Raw genomic sequence first — 17,471 nt, 5'->3', positions numbered from 1 at the left:
TTCAGACATTTCACAATTTTTTCTTCTCCGAAGTCCTTAATATTGTCTGTGAGTTTTCTTTACATTCATATTTAAGCTAGTTACTGCAGTTACTCAAGGAAAATACAGCTAGCATAGCTATTGATTATTAAGAAGACTAATTGCCTCAACATGTTTAGAGGTATAAATAAATGTGGAAAGCTACCAAAAAGCTGTCTGTTTACCAGCATGTGCTACTTTTATATCACAGAAAAACTGAAGTTATCAAGAAAAGGCAGCAATGTATACCAAAAACAGAGATTCTTCTTGACGTCAAATTACATCTGGGATTCAAGAGCTGAGGTTACTTAGGCAGATTTTCAGTCATTATCAGTCAGCTCAAAACCATAACAATGCACACGCCTAAGTTACCAATTTCCTCCATGTGAAGTTAAATTTGTGACTTTTACTTAAAACAAGCAGTTTCCTCAGAACCTCAGTTTTTGTTAATCTTCTCCCCCTTAAAAAAAATGTCTTGAGCAAAGGTTAACTGCTCAGAAGATCTGCATACTTTTAATGTCAATTCAAAAAACAAGATCAATCCTGCAACAAAAAGTACTTACATTTTCCGATCCATCCAGCTCCCACCTGCCAAGAAAAAACAAAATCATCAACTTTGCACATGCCACAAAGTAAAGCTTTGGTAGTATAGGGAAACAAAACTATACTCCAGAACAAATACAAACATAATAAAAATTTCTGAACTACTGCTGGTTGCATTTAACAGTTCAGTTAAGCAGCAGAATGTCATCAACATAAAACTCTAAGTACAAGATAACAGCTTCCATCCAACTTATGAACCAGTAGTTTGATGACAATACCTATAATGAATATCATAATTAAGTAATTTATCCTGCAATTCTGCAAGTTATTTTCTGTATTTGAATGATTTAGAAAACAAATGTCTTTTGAAGTAGTTTCTTTAGTATCTTTTCAACCTTAAGAGAGAATAATTAGAATTGTAACAAGTTCGTGGTATTTTGAGCACACACCAGAATTTGACCAGGCTGTTACTACCTGAAGTACTTGTCAAATACTGCACAACATGGTCAACATTTCTTCCAAAAAGCTTAAGACTGGATAGGCTAAAAAAACTACTGATTTGGGGGAAAGGGATGCAGGGAGGGAAAGAGAGGGAAGAAAGGGAAAATAAAAAAATTACCTCAAACAGACTGCCATTCTCTGCACAGCTCTCATGGCAAAGCCAAACAACTAAGGGAGCAACGTACTCTGGTTTGAAAGCATCGACCAGATCTAGAGCAGATTGGAAAGGGGAATTATAAAATACAAAGAAAGTAGAAATAAAAAAACCTCTACATGTTCACCAAATTATTCTTACTTTAACACCTTCTGATGAACAGGAGAGCCAGAATTTAACCAACAGTGTTTTGTCATGAAAAAAAAAAGGACAAACAATATGAAACTTTGAAGATCCCCTAAATACGAACAACTCGTGAGACACACATATGCTGCCAAACCCCATGACATTGCTTCTCAGAGAGAGAGATGAAAGTCTGTTTAAATGTTGGGAACACAATTACATGCAGACTGCAAAGCCAGAGACCTTCCTAAATTTCCATCTGACAAGCAGCCTGAAACAAGGACAAGGCAGCTAGACATAATCCTGATGGAGATGTACCTGAGCAATTTTCCTTTTAGTCTGCTAGTCAGTTAGAAAGGCAAGGCATTATGAAAATAACTGCACCTGTTGAATGTTCAAGAAACATCTCATCTGGAAACACTGATTTTTCCAAATGAGAGATAGGGAATATCAGCCCTGATGAATTTATATAGCAATTGTATTTTTGGATTTCTACCAGCATCTGGCACAATAGAAAACCATCTCAAAATTGAGACACTGTCATGGAGCAGACTGTGGTTGTCCAGGCAGCTCTTATCACCTATTTTATCCACTGTTTGAATAATAACTTTGTTTAATTTCCTGTTTCAGCTTTTAGAATATTATTCTTTCAACAGCAAGAGATACATAGCTGTTCCTCAGTTAAAGGTCATCAAGCATGATGGAGCTGGCGAAAGAGCTCACCAAGCCACTCTCCATCATCTACCAACAGTCCTGGCTCACTGGGGAGGTCCCACATGATTGGAAGTTGGCAAATGTCACACCAATCCGCAAAAGGGGCTAGAATGAGGACCCAAGAAACTACAGGCCCATCAGCCTGACCTCAGTGCCTGGCAAGGTTATGGAGCAGATCATCTTAAGTGCAATCACACAGCACCTACAGGATGGACAAGGGAACAGACCCAGCCAGCACGGGTTTAGGAGGGGAAGGTCCTGTTTGACCAACCTGATCTCCTTTTATGATCAGGTGACCCGCCTGGTGGATGAAGGGAAGGCTGTGGACGTAGTGTACCTGGACTTCAGTAAAGCCTTTGCCATTATCTCCCATAGCATACTCCTGGAAAAGCTGGCAGCCCGTGGCTTGGACAGGGGCACTCTGTGCTGGGTTAGGAACTGGCTGGAGGGCCGGGCCCAGAGAGTGGTGGTGAACAGGGCTGCATCCAATTGGCGGCCAGTCACTAGTGGTGTCCCCCAGGGATCAGCGTTGGGCCCAGTTCTGTTTAATATCTTTACTGATGATTTAGATGAGGGGATTGAGTCCATCATCAGCAAATTTTCAGATGACACGAAGTACTGTCCCCCATGTTACACTTCAGGAACTCATGGTTGCAAGCTTAATGTATTTGGCTCTTCTGTAAATATTTGCAATAAATCCCTGAAAACTACAACCTGTAGAACTGCTAGATTTCATGACTACCTGGATTATTTAGACCTAACCAGCATACTTTAGTCAAACAAAATCAAGCATTTAAACTATGCATAATGTACAAAATATACTATTCTCCAATACCTTGTAGATCAGTCCGAAAAATGTCATTATTTCCTTGGCTTTAAAATCTGCCTATCATCAGAGAAAAGGAGGGCAGAAGGGAAATGAAATAGGCTAATCTATTAGCCTGAAGATTATCTGAGAGCAATTTCCTTTTATGGCCCCTTTTTTCCAAATTATTTTTCTTTTTTCTGGTCATTTGCCAAAGTAATTAGTCAGGCTATTTATCCTAAATTTACACTTTATACACAGCTGTCTCCTAAAATGTTGCTTATATTGACTTCACAATGCAGTGCTCTGTTAAAACCTGTTCAGACATTCTAAGATTAGTAACTGTGCAATATGGAAAAATTAGGCAACTCAGTTCACTATTATCTCCTGCTGATCATGAAACAACTAAGTACAGACATGACGCACTGTGCAAAAACTCAGTATTTTGCAATCAGGCAATATAGTAACAAGTGCAGACACCTTATGCCCATACCTGATTGCACATCTGATGAAACAAACAAGCCTTTCCACTACTGTAGGAGGATCTTGGAAGAGATTATAATTAAAGAGCCTTGCCACATGAGATTGCTTTTGTAAATTAGAAAACTTGCTTTTTATCTTGTGGCAGAAAATAAGAATTCCTCACAACAGGTAAAGCAAGTAAGTTGACAGTTCAGAGACAAAAAGGTAGTGGGAACAATGACTATCAGAGTGTGAACTGTGAACAATTTGCATTTTCTGAGAGACAAGAAAATGTACTGTGCTTCAATTCACCGAAAAATATCAGCACAGGTAGACCTTAAATGATTCACCTTGTGGCATGACGGTCTGAGTCAGCCTGGATCCAGCAGTTGGAGCAATTGTGTTGCAGTGGATGTTGTATTTTCGGCCTTCAATTGCAATTGTGTTTGAAAGACCCAAAAGGCCAAGCTTTGCAGCACTGTAGTTTGCCTGACCAAAGTTTCCATATATTCCAGCAGCTGAGGATGTCATAATTATTCTTAGGGGGGAGGAGAGGAAAAAAATATTAAATTGAAAAAAACTAAGAAATCTGATTTCACTGCACTCTTTGCGCTAACAGTAATACGTACCAAGACAGACTAAGAACACTCCTATAACTTCTCAGACAAGTACATTTGTCCAAAAGGTTAAAACTAACAAACCAACCAAAAAACCCCATGAAAACCCAACCACAAACAAAAAGAACCCACAACCTACAAGCAGAACTGCATGTACCAATCATCTGAGTAAAAAGAAGCAGGATCAGAATCCCGTGGATTTACAGTAACATCCAAGTAACAAACATTTCTAACCAGTCTCCATGAAAAGAAACAGTACTTTCACAGTTCTACACCTCCTGTCTCAAATATTCAGAAAAATACATTTAAATACATGGAAAAAACCCCTTTAAACATTTGGCTGGGGAGGTGGAGAGGGGGGATCAGAACTGAACAGGCTTAACATTTTAACTGATTTTGCTTCACCCCTGGGGTAGTGAAAGAAAAGGGTGCAAAACTCCTTCACTGTCATGCATCGGTCTGTTATTCCCTACTGAAAAAACAAAACAGAAGACAAATTTTTACCTGCCAAATTTCTGGTTTTTCATGTGATTCCATGCAGCTCGGGTGACAAGGAACGATCCCCTCAAGTGAATTCTATGGATTATATCTAGGAACAAATTAATATCAGTTCAATATTTCCAGGGTTTTTTCTCCCAACTTGAAATAAACCATGTTTCTTCTTCATGACAAAAAATACACTCTCTTCACACTGAGACTGGTAATAAAAGACTGGTGCACTCTTTTTTTTTTTTTATTTCAAAATTCCTGCAAATAGGCAGAATTAGACAAAGACTAACAGCAGACAGACCATCTTTGCAAGAGTCTTCTCCACTGGCTTATCAACACCATCAATACTATCTCACTGAAGGTTTCACCTTTTCTTCTGTCCCTTGGCACATCAGAATGCTTTCCTCTCTAGTTAGTTCTGGCTCTTTTAAGCCTATATAGTATTCAGCCACTCAGTGCTAGTGCTGGGAATGTGTTCTGCTCACAAAAACTATTGTGTATAATTCACATGGCTTTTTTGTATTCCACTCAGCAACTAGGAGTGGTAAGTAAAGCCTTTCTTCCCCTTTGGAACTACATATACCTACCATGCATTGCAGCATAGATCTGTTTTGCAAATTAAACACCAGCAGCTTACCACTAAGCTTTCAGGGCAAAAGGTAAGTCTTCCCTGACTTCTCTTCCTCCTTGCTCCAAAGGGAGGAATGTACCTTTCATCTTTCACACAGAAAGCACATTTTAAAGTCATTTTAAAATCAACTCACCCCAGTCTTCATCACTTATCCGAACAAATGAACGGTCTCTTAGGATCCTAAAAGGCAACATTAGGAAAACAAAACAAACAGGAGATGAACAGTTGTTGAAACAAGAGTGATAGTCCACACTCAAACAGGACAAAACCCTCAGGTATACTCACCCAGCATTGTTTATAACAATATCTGGGGAAAAAAAAATGGAAACCAAGTGAATGCACTTATAACGTACAAGCTTGTTTCTACTTTTCTCCCACTTCTAAAAATGTATCTAGACAAGAACACTGCATATATACATCATACTACTATTCTATAGCTCCTTGTCTCTAATAGTGTATCCTACCATTGGACAGTAATTAAGACACAACGATTCAGGACAGTTAAGTCTCAGCCTGCCAACAAGACAAAGTCTGAGAGAGACGTATAGCTGTGAAGTGCCAGCTACCTGGGAATCCAATACCTGCAGGATGCAGCCATCCCGTACAGTTTGAAGTTTGCTTTGAATTCAGAGTGCTCCTGATTACGCAGTTTGTACCACCACCTTTGCTGCAGTAAGCCCAAATGATAACCAGAGGAACCACAGAGACACAAAGCCAATAAAGCAACCTGGATCACAACAATTTTTTGTCAAATATTTAATGAGGTTCCTCTTGGGTTTGATTGATTGATCCCTTTAAACCATTTAGCCCTGAGTTAAAATCACAGTTAAACAGTGGCAATCACATGCTAAAAAACAAACAATTAATTATTAGGTAAAATACCTCAAGCTTTTTTTTTTTTTTTTATTTCTGTTAAAGCATTTTGACTTTACATAAGCAGGAGAGTTTTCAAAGCATGACAGTTGCTTATGCTAATTTTATGCAGCTTGTTATAACACTTGATGGACTCTGTGCTTTGAGACAGAAACTGTTAACCATTATTGAAGTTCCAAAATTCTGAAGGGCAGGAAAACAAGTATCATATATTAAGCCTTAAACTTCTGCTAAAAACACACCGGAAAAAGAAAATCAGAAAAGTTGTCCACTTAGATTAAAAGTTGAAAGCCCCTTAATCAGATTTCACTGACCAAGGGCATCAAGAGTTGGTGAGTATTATTGTTGTCATCCTGTGCTTCATATACTTGTTGTCAACTGCACTGTTTATAATGGCTTTGCCTTGCAAACAAGTTTCAATATGAATTAAGCAATTGTACCTATCCTCCCAAAAGCTTCAAGGGCTGTCTTCACAAGCTTTTCACCATCTTCCACTGAATCTGTAAGGAAAAGGTACAAATTTTCAAATAAAATTAACTGGATATACTGCACTTCCAAGATATTAACAACTAACTCCATGGAGCTAAGAAAAATCAATTGTGTACAACCCCAATACAAACTAAATTCAGCCACTATTTGCATGTGTCCTACAGCAAAACCCACACAGTAAGTCTAAATGGCACAACATTTGCCATTGCAAGAAAAACACGAAGCAAAGCAAGTAAGAATCATCCATCTCCAACCCACATCATATTACATCTATTTAAATTATGTTACTGGCAAGCTAGAAGTAATCCTTTACTAAGCAGTGTCGACTTTTCATTAAGGCATTATACTTGTCTGGAAAAAGAACATACCATAATTGGGTACTGCTTTCCCTCCTTTTGCTCTGATTTCGTTGACAACTTTGTCAGCAGCTGAGGAGCTCTTGCCATATCCCTTGAAATCACCTCCAAGATCATTGACTATGAATGACAAAGAAATGAATTTTTCATTGTTAAAACTCAAGACTTCATGCTCTGTCCTTACCTCATTATCATGCCAGAAGTTATAAGGAGTATTAATAAAGCCTGCTGTACCTGGATATTACTGAAAATCTCAGATGACTAGAAAAGAATAGTAGGACACATGATTATTTTTTTAAAAACTAGTGTAATATATATTATCCCTTTTTTTTTTTTTAATAACACAGAAAGCAGAGCATTTTCCCCCCCCCTGCACCACATATTCAACTTGTCTGCCCGGCCCAGGCTACCTGTGTAATTGTGTTGTAGTTCTGAGATTAATATCTAGAATACATACAAATCATAGGTGCTTTATTCTGGTCTTTTTGTCACCCTGCTCTAACTACTGCATGAACTGTAAGCAAAACTGGGAAGACTTTGTTCATGTTTAATAGAGTAGCTAAATTGTTACTAGTCAGCTTCACTATAGAAGAGATCAAGCAGCCTGAACAAAGCGAGAAGTGCCTCCTCTGGATCTTCAGATCCTGCTCCTGTGGGATAAGAGGGCCACCTGACACATAGAGATGCTTTGTTTCCAGGCTGTTCTCAGTACTGGGGTACATATCATTAATGGTGGTAGTTGCAATGTACCATCACCACTCGTTGCTGCACTGTTGCTGTATTTGCACTTCTCACCGACTCACAGAATTCAGCAGGGGACAAAAACACTCCCCAAAACCCCAAACATTATATTTGAACAAAGAATTTCAAAAAATATTAAGAAGTATGTTTAAATGGGTGCAAAATGAAATTGTAAGAAAGCCAGAATTGACTGAATTTACATGCAAAAATGGTATTTTGCTAAACGGTCTTTCACTATGGCAAACTCCAGCTTTGTGCCTTCTAACTTCTAAGAAGTCCTCAAGAAGCCAGACACAGTGAAATCCACAAAATATGCAAGATATTCTTGCTAATTTTGATGACAAACAGCAATTGTAAGTCTGCTGTATCATCACCAAATGAAATAAATCCATTTTTTGCCCTTTTTTTTAACTCTCCATATAAGCAGGAATATGGCTTGCAGAACACATGACAAAATCATTCTCTATTAGCCAGACAAAGAAAGGCTCATATGAAATCCTGTCTTCACCTTTGTCTGCAGCACAAGAGAAATGCAGAAACACTGTAGAAAACTTATATGAGTAAATGAAAATGCCAAAGCCCAGAAGAAGTGAGGGGCTTTGTAGAGGGGAGGGACATGACAACAAAAAACCCCAACCAATTAAAAACAAACCAAACCCAAAACACACCTAGCCTGAAGTAGGAAGAATTAAGGCAGAACACCATGCTATGGTCAAGTACAATAAGAGATTGATGCAAAAAAGAAAGGAGACAGAATCTCCCAGTTAAATAGATCAATATCTAACCATCCAAGCATGCAGCTAGCACAATTCAGGTGAGGCATTAGGGAAAATTTCCAAGAGTAGTGAAGCTTTAGGGTAGGCAACACAGGCAGGCTGCTCAGTCTGCAACATAACAAGCCTTTAACGTGATATTAAAGGAAAGTGAGTCAGGAACAGCACTAGAATTTCTAATTTCTCCTGGAAAATAACAGTGGACAATTCTGTGGTAAACATTTACACAAAACATTCAGTCTTATTAAGACGTTAAAACCTAAGACAAAACTTGTATGTGTTGACCCTTCCCTTCATTAGCAGTTTGCTGACAAAAACTTAATTAAATATTTCAGAAAATTTTCAGAGGCAGCAAAGTACCTTCGGCTGAGCGCAAGCATCAACAGAGTTGAAGCAAAAATGAGCATGAAAGAAAGAACTGAGCTATTCTACGCTTTGAAACAGACCAATAACAGTATTTTAAGCTCAAACTTTCCATCATGTAATTTCCAGTTGAAAACATCCAGTAGAAAAGAGCTGGAGACCACAGCAGTTGTGACAGAGCTTGGTAATAGTCTGAATCTCAGAGAAGAATTCCTCTAAGGCTATGAGTGTGAGCAGCAGAAGTGTGAAACAGGTGGTGCTGAGGACCTGACATCTACAGTTCATGGTTTTTTTGCAAAACAAGCCAGCTCATTTCTTGCTGTATTCTGGTGTCATAAATCTAACACACACATGGAACGCTGCAGATGTGCTGCTAAGTTGCATCTTCCAGTCTGGTTTTTAACGGAACTCCACTCATGCAACCAAATATCATTCCAAAATGCGAACAAAAATACAAATAAAATACGTATCAGGGGAGATGCTTCAAAAGCATTACTCTAAACTAAACTAAAACAGCAACACAGAAGAATTCTCAGATAGACTGGATGAAACCACAGGTCAGGGCATAACACAGATTGCAAGACAGAAGCAAATCATCCCTTCCTCCCTCTTCCAACTTTTTCTGATGAGAGGCATGAAGGAGACAAAGCATGACAAAAAAAGGTGGCAGCAGGCAGCCTTTAGGTGATGAGGAAAGGAGTTTTTCCACCTGGGTTGCTCTTGTCAATCTAACCACATCAACAGCAAGTCACTCAGAGATGAGATGTGGGACTGGGCAGAAAAGCTGCCGTGTTCTTCCAGGGCATTTGATCACTGTTCTTACAACATACCTTCATTTCCAGAACTTAGAACATGGAACTTGTTTAAAGAGACATGGCATGAGTCTCACATCTGCTTGAGTTTAACAAAATCACATTTACACAAATAACTTCTCAACTCTATGAAGTCAGAATCATAAGAGAACAAAAGAGACAAATGCAAGCATTTAGAGGTAATTGCACACTGTGAGAAGAGGTGAAGTGCAATGCAGTTTCCAAAAGGAAACAAGAAGTTGCCCTTACAGTCAATTCTTAACTTACTGATATAGCTATTATGCAATAAGGCCAAGAGATATAGGATTATTAGCTGTGGTTAGGCAATACAATACATTTTCTTTCAGATCCTTCTGGTAAGTCAGAACACTTACCTACACAGAGTCAATCAAAACATTTGGGCTGCTTTAGTGACATAAGAGAACTCAAGGTGAAGTACTCACATCTCTAGTAAATAAGACAAGCATTAAAGATGGCAACTACCACAAAAAAAAAATTACCTAGATTTTTTTAAAGTTGTCTATGCACATATATTGATATACACGCATATATGATACTAAACCAATGAAGTGAAACAAAACAATTTTTATGAAATTTTGTAAACCGAAATTGCAATTTTCATTAGAAAGCTAAACACTAGTCAGCAAATCCTTGTCCATGATCTCTTTAAACATTTAACCTTGAACTTATCAACAATACCTGTACAAATTCATTCACAGGCAGCCAAATCATAAAATCATAGAATCATTTAGGTTGGAAAAGTATTTTAAGATCAAGTCCAGCCATTAACCTAAAATGCCAAGTTCAGCACTAACCTCTGTCCTTAAGTGCCACATCCAAACATCCTTTAAATATATCCAGGGGTGGTCACTCGACCACCTCCCTGGGCAGCCTGTTCCAGTGCCTGACAACCCTTTCAGTGAATAACTTTTTCTTAATAGTCAAACTAAAAATGGCAATGCTGACTGCCAGCAAGTGCCCAAGAATATAACTTAACCTTCAGAATCACCACGTGATGCAGCATTTTTCAGAACTAAAGATGCCCTGAGAAGGTTCAACCAAGGTACTGCAAACCCATCAGAAATCCTTTTACTGAGAGCTATTTGGCAATGTCACCAGGACCAGATGGCTCTTCTGTCCCACGAGCTGCAGAAAGAAACAATGCTACTGATACTGAGTTACACTCCGGTAAATTCTTTCTTGGGAGAAGATACTATAACAAATTCACCTACTCAAATGGTCATATTGGAAGACTCTAAGCAATATTCACCTAAGACAACACTCTCTGGCCACAAATCATGGTAAAGACTGGTATGCATAGGTGAAAGTCAAATCTGGGAAATGATCTGACTCAAACTGGCTTTCCAGCAAAGATAAGCCCACGGAGAAACTTGGGCAGCTTGTTTCATAAGAAAGTAAGGCTTAGAAGCAAAAGTTAAACAGCAAAAGATAAGACAGAAAACCATTAAATAACAAAGGTTACCGTCAAAAAGGCCATTGACAGTTGAATGCAAGCTATGTGAAAAGGCAAAGGTTATTGTCTAGATCAAGTTAGCTAACATAAAACTTACCAACTACTGAAGCTCCTCTTTCAGCAAAAGCCAGAGCATAGGCTCTCCCCAAACCTAGGTTAAAAAAAAAGTTAAAAACAAGTGTTTCCTGGATTACAATTCAGACAAAAGCTAAACAAAAATTAATTGCATCAAGAAAAATGCACCAATTCAACACAAACACCTTCAAGATTCAAAGTAAAACATTATTTCCCCCAGGAGTTCAAAGTTTTTCATAAGTACAAAACTTGCAAGTATACAAACAGGTAAACTGTAGACAAAACCTCCAGTCAAGAGAAAAAACCAACAAACCATGCTTACTCCTTGTTACTGCATTCAACAGAACCATCTGGGAAAGCTGCTGTCGAGTTTGTGCTTGTGACAGAAAAATACATTTGAAAGGAAGAACGTTTAATGTCTTGATTTCACAGTGAAGAAGGAATGGGTGGTTCAAGTTAATTAATTACACTCTAAGTGAATAAGCTACTTCCCTGGTTAAAGTTAAGATTTGAAAAAGAAACTGAACAAAATTTAACTCTGATTCAAGATGTATTGACAAAATCATCTGGATACAAAGGAATGCCTAATACCTCAATTAACCAGACACATACACATTTTGCCTATGGTAACAGAAGACTGTCAATTCTGCATTACATACAAAACAAGGGTCTTGCACCTTTACTCTGGCCTAGATTCTAGTTGTGTTAGACGTTAGTTATTTGTCATTTCTAGATTATATCTGTACTAGTCAAATTTATTGAGATCAATGACACTGATCCTTTTTTTATTAATTTCAAAAGAAAAAGAAATTTGAATGATCAAGTGACGATCAGTCAGAAACAAGTTTTTTACAGTGCAAACAGTGTCTACTTGGCCCTCACCAGAACATTCAAAGCCAATTCTAAAAAGAAAAAATGGGAGAAAAAAAATCAGAACTGTTTAGACTGTTTTGAAACACAGTAATCTTACACTAAGAAATTGAAAATTCCTTTAAGACTGTCTTGAGCCTCTGCAGTGGACAGTAATACATGTGAGGTGCATATACTTCCACTGCCTCATGCAACTCAATTCCAAGAAAACTTTTTTTGTTGTTTTGAAAAGCCACACAACTGTGAGAAGTGCACAAAACCCAGGCCATGTTATATGTGCTGGCATTCTCAATTGGTCAGCAAGGACTGAATGTTTAAGAACCAAAACTAATTTAAAAAAAAAAAAAAAGGTTGAATTGCATGGACAATGACAATGCTGCATGACAGGCAGGAACAGTAATTCACAAGGGATTTGCCCAAAGTGAAAAGAAACTACTGTATCTTAGATGCCTGTGTATGTGAAAACAGGTCTCACTTTAAAACAAATTAGTGCTCCAGATGTTAAAATAAATTCCTAGCTCTGATCTGTGCACCAGTATCCAATCCAAAAACGAATGTTGAAAAATAATGTTACTAGCAGTAAAGTCTAACTACAGTGTTGTGAACTAAATAAAAGCAAAACAAGAACTAATCTGAATTTAATAGGGCTTCCCTAAATTTAAATAACCACCTATCAAAAACCTATTATGAAATAAAACATACAAGATGAGTTTTTTCTCTTAACAAACAACTTTCAAGCAGTCTAATACTAGAAGTACAAGGGTAAGCACACCCACACTTATAACAAGCAATTTTTACTCAAGGCAGTGCTTTTCAGAAGCTTTGTTATTATCAAAGTGGCTTTGTTTTGCTATTATCAAAGGTTTTAACCTGTTTTTTTCAGTGAGACTTGCTATACAGGGAGAAGCACATAAATATAGGTCTGGTAAAAGTGTGAAAACACCATGAACATCTGGCCTGAATTATGCTCACGCTAGTCACCTTCAGGTGCATGGACTGCTCAGTGCTTTCCACAACATCACCTAATTAGGCCCCCAAAATGACAACTCTGGCTATGTGCAGCTCCACCAAATGAGAGCAAAACTTTGCTGGGGGAAGGGTGGAACCTTCTTAGAGGATCGTAGAATAAGCTCCTTTACCAGCTCATCACAAACATAAACTTTGCCTCTCGCCCAGTGGATACACCGACAGCTCGTATATTTACTCAAGTCTCACAGCAGGTACAGGTCAAGCACGCGTGCAGAGAAAGAAGAAAAAATAATAGTAAAAGGGGTAAAAATGAACAACAAAACCCCAAACAAACAGCCCCACACCACAACAACAAATAAAAAACATTTCGCTGGCAAAACCAAGCATTCTACTGCAAATCCACTTCCCTGGAGAGGCCAGGCCCGTAGACCACCAACAGCGCAGGCCCGCCCTGCCGGTGACAGAGGGCTCTTCCCCACCCTCTCCCCTTTCTCCTGCCCTCTCCCATGCGCCTCCAGGCCGGCTCCCGGGAGCAACGAGGGCAGGGAAGGCACAACAGGTGGGCGGCTGCTTTCCGCAGCACCGCTGGCACCCGCAAAGCGCCGCTGCAACAGCGCAGTGCTAAACCACGCGGGGCACACGCGTCAAGTCACCGGGGCCAAAGCACAACTGGAAGGGACCAGGATACGAGGACATCCATGACCGACGGGTCGCTGCTCCCCCCGTGTGTTTAAAGAGCAGAAATTACGCGCTCGGGCGCAGCACCGGCGGGACAAGTTTCGGCGGTGCCGGGGCTCAGCTCGAACGGAGGGCAGCAGGAGCCACAGCTGTGACCCCTGTGCAGCCTTGGCACGGCCGGGACTGGCGCTGACAGCGCCTCGCCCGCAGCCTCGCTTCTCTTTTCTAAGGGAAACAACCCGCCTGTCCCCGGCCAAGCCCGACTGGCCGCCCCGGGGGCACCTGCGAGGGCCGCGGGCAGCGCTGGCTGCGCGGAGCCTGCAGCGCCGGCCCCCCCGGACAGCCCCTCCCGCGGGTGCGGGACCCCCGGGCCGCCGCTCACCTCCTCCGGCGCCGGTCACCAGCACCACCCGCCCGTCGAAGCGCAACCCCGCCGCCGCCATCGCTCCGCTGCCCCGGCCCGACTGCGCTGCCGGCCCGGCCCGGCCCCGCCTGCGGGCGGGACGAGGAGAGACACGGAGGGGAGGGACCGCGCGTGCGTCGGCACCCATCGCCCGCTGGGAAGTGTAGTGTGGGATGGAGGGAAGGGAAGGGAGAGCTTGGGAGGGAGAGCGCGGCCGCGGTGCATGGGCGGTGGTGCCCGGGCCCAGCCCCGCCCGGTCCCGCTTTCTCACGGCGCCTGTGAAAGGCGGAGAAGGATCCCGCCGGTCCTGCTCCTCCCGCAGGCATATCCACGTGTGTCTGAAGGGGCCACAGCCAGGCCGAGTGGATTGCGAGACCCTGGTGCTCTGGTGTAAGACATCACGCCTCCATTTAGAGTTAATCTATAGTTACTTCTTGTATGTTAATCTTAGGGTTTGTGTTGTGTAACTATTTTTTGCTCTATTTACAATTTCCCAATCCAAATCACTGTCTGTGGGAACTCTGTTTCGAACCATTAGTGTGAAATAGGCCGACCTTTCCCGTCCCGTGTTTTGGCAGCCCGTGTGCGGGAGGCGGTGCTGGGTGCGGCTGTCCGGCTGTCTGGGGGGAGCTGCAGGGTGGCCCCCGTGAGGAGATGCCTGGGCTGCCCCGGGCCAGGCACAGCATTCCCGCCGGCTCCCATGGACCCCCGCCGGGCACGGCTCAGACCCTCGGGTGTTGGTGCCTATGCGGGAACGTGTTTAAGAAAGTATAAAACCCACTTTGCAGCAGCTGTGGGAGAGAAGAGAGACCGCTGAGGAAGCAGCAGCCCTGCCAAACTCCAGGTCAGCAAAGGAGGAGTGAGAGCAGGTGGTCCAGGTGCAGGAGCACCTGTCCCTCTGCAGCTCCACGCTGCACCAGGTTTGCTGGCAGGACTTGTGACCCCACCTCCCGAAGGAATGCACCCTGTGGGAGGGACCCACGCTGGAGCAGTTCATGGAGAACTCCGTCGCAGTGACCCCATGGTGAAGCAAAGGAACACGAGTAGCAGAATGCATTGTATTTTGTCGAACCAGATAGTGGGTTAAGTAGAATGAACACACTTAATCATTACATTATTGCAGGTGTGGTGTAGTGTGACAGTGTTATTCACAATGTCATTGTACTGGAGTTTCATAGGGCCACTGCTCTATACCTCAGCAGTAGATCTAGTGAGGATTTTCCAGTATTACCCACCAATTCCAGCAGTTACAAGTATTGAGACCATGTCGCTGAGAACACAGCTGTGTTGGGCAGGACACGTCTCCAGGATGAAGGACCACCGCCTCCCTAAGATCTTGCTTTATGGTGAACTTACCATCTGCTGCTGCAAGAGAGGAGCCCCAATGAGAAGACATAAGGACTCCCTGAAACAACATCTCAGCCTTGGCCATATTGATCTTCATCACTGGTCTACTCTGGCCTCCAGTCGGGAGGTCTGGAGACACACCATCTATAACGCTGCTGCTTCCTTTGAGAACGCACGCAGGATCACCCTTGAGGAGAAAAGACAACGCAGAAAGAATCGTGTCTTGCCGATACCACCTAAGGAGTCCTTCTGCTGTGCCTTTTGCAACCAGACTTTGCAACTTGGCCATTTTAGCCACCAGCGCACTTGTAACAAATGTGGGTAGAGCCCTTCCCAAGTCTTCGTTCGCAAAGCGTAGCCATGGAAATCCACCAATTCAGACAATGACAAACTTTATCTGAACTAAGGAGAGGGATCTTATGGAGCTATTAATTCTTACTCTTTCCCTCTCCTGGCTGACTACTCATGAGAGCAACATGAGCCTGTGGGAGCTGTAAACTCCCTGCGCCTTTGCATTGTCTGCCTTAAATCTAAGGGGTGCCTGGGGAACAGAGGATTGTGTAAGGAACACACAGAATTATGTTGCTGGAGAAATCGCCTACATACTCCCTCTGCACAGATGAACTTTAATTCATGATTAACCTTTCTTGTAAAGTTTGGAATACTTCTGGAGCTAACAAAAAGAAAAACTGTTTTTGCTGTGTGGTTATCTTCTTGGCTGTTAATGCTTTACTGTCTACATTAAAGAGAGGCGATAGGTATCTGAGTACAAATAGCTGTTTGGTGACTTCCAAAATAGAATAAACTGTCATTTCTGACCTCAATGTAGCATTCGCTCTTCAGAAACAGCAGGAACAGAGACGTGTTGCCTGTGATTTTTATGACACAGTTCGGCTTGAAGGAGGAAGCTGCGTGGGTTTGAATACTCCAGCTGCAACTTACACTTTGGCCACTGGAGGGAGATCGTGCTACAGTAAAACTGCCCCAGGTAACCCACATATCACAGGTACCGCCCACAGGGAAACTACTGGAAACGACCAAAAAAATTTCTGGAGGCAGGCAAGGGAACATGGATCAGATGAGTAGTTTACAATAAATCACAAGCTTTAACTGTGGGAAATATCGTTGAATGTGTGCAGAAACAACCCATTGCACTGTATTATTCTGTCACAGCACAAAATACGCTCACAACTAAAGTTTGTCTATTTCATTTGAATGCAGCTCAATAGAAGAGCAAATTTCCCAGCAGTGAGAGGCCCGGTGCAGTTGGCTGTGTATTGTAGAGAGAACATCACTGATTGCGGTTTGTCTGTACGGTGCTTGACAGTAGGAGGAAGCTGTTTCCCTGATGGGCAGAGCTGTGAGTCAGTTTGCAATTGCTCTTCCTGAGGAAATAACAGATTGAGCTCACAATCATCTGTGAGCTTTGGTTCAGCCTCAACACTTAATATTTTGTTTATCGTTGCTACAGTGAGAGACTGGGCTCCCACCTGGAAGAAGAAAGGGAAGTCTCCAGGACGAGAGTGGTGCTGGCTGCTGTGAGAGCAGCACCTACTTCAGACTGGAAATACCCACAGGGACTGAGTGGTCATCCTTACAGTACCAATTTTACTTGCATAATCCCCTAATAATCATATCAGTCTAAAGCAGCATAGTCCTGTGGGCACTTCTATAAACAAATCTTAAGACAAATTGGTTCATTTTCAGTGCTGTTTCTGTCCAGCACTGCATCTTACATGACCTTGAATAAGCCTTTTCAGCGCTAGCCTTTCACATTCCATACCCTTCTATCTTCTGTTTTTTATAGATAATAGGACAGGATTTATTCTTGAATTTGCCTGGAAGCTAGTGGTAAAATCAGTCCCTGAGTTACTTCTATAGCAGAATTTGTTCTTTAGATACCTAATAAACAGGCTTTGTTAACAAGTCATGATCTTTCATAGTTTCCTCATTTTTGTGCATAGACTAGGATTAGAATGAACAAAGAGCTCGCACTTAAAAATCAAAACAGAAAAAAAAGAGTTTCCTCAATAGATTGCAGATTTTTTTACCTGTAAAGCACAAAAGAAAGTGCAGAAGAGTAATAGTATGTCTCTTCTATATTTTATGTTTTTAAAGTGAAACTTGTCTGTATTAAAAAGATCCAAAATACAAAGAACCACTCAGAATTCAAAGGTTTTTGAACCTAAAA

General features: G+C 41.5%; 1 protein-coding gene across 2 annotated transcripts in view; it reads right to left on the bottom strand.

Moving 5' to 3' along the window:
• Positions 1-14,033, bottom strand: part of HSD17B4 (hydroxysteroid 17-beta dehydrogenase 4) — a 57,540-nt gene extending 43,507 nt beyond the window's left edge. Inside the window, exons 1-10 of one of the 2 annotated variants that reach the window (XM_064642619.1) lie at positions 13,913-14,033; positions 11,036-11,089; positions 6,788-6,895; positions 6,371-6,430; positions 5,343-5,364; positions 5,191-5,237; positions 4,442-4,526; positions 3,671-3,858; positions 1,181-1,272; positions 582-606 (exon numbers count right to left, since the gene is read on the bottom strand). In XM_064642619.1, coding sequence (XP_064498689.1) covers positions 582-606; positions 1,181-1,272; positions 3,671-3,858; positions 4,442-4,526; positions 5,191-5,237; positions 5,343-5,364; positions 6,371-6,430; positions 6,788-6,895; positions 11,036-11,089; positions 13,913-13,973 — 742 coding nt within the window. In that variant the 5' untranslated portion in view covers positions 13,974-14,033. Of the gene's footprint in view, positions 1-581; positions 607-1,180; positions 1,273-3,670; positions 3,859-4,441; positions 4,527-5,190; positions 5,238-5,342; positions 5,365-6,370; positions 6,431-6,787; positions 6,896-11,035; positions 11,090-11,335; positions 11,456-13,912 lie in introns of those variants that run through there. The other variant, XM_064642620.1, reaches the window with a different exon arrangement.
• Positions 14,034-17,471: the final 3,438 nt, after the last annotated feature.

The sequence above is a fragment of the Pseudopipra pipra genome, chromosome Z, assembly GCF_036250125.1.
Source record: "Pseudopipra pipra isolate bDixPip1 chromosome Z, bDixPip1.hap1, whole genome shotgun sequence".
In the NCBI taxonomy this organism is placed as follows: Eukaryota; Metazoa; Chordata; class Aves; order Passeriformes; family Pipridae; genus Pseudopipra; species Pseudopipra pipra.
This window is presented reverse-complemented; position numbering and strand designations above follow the sequence as displayed.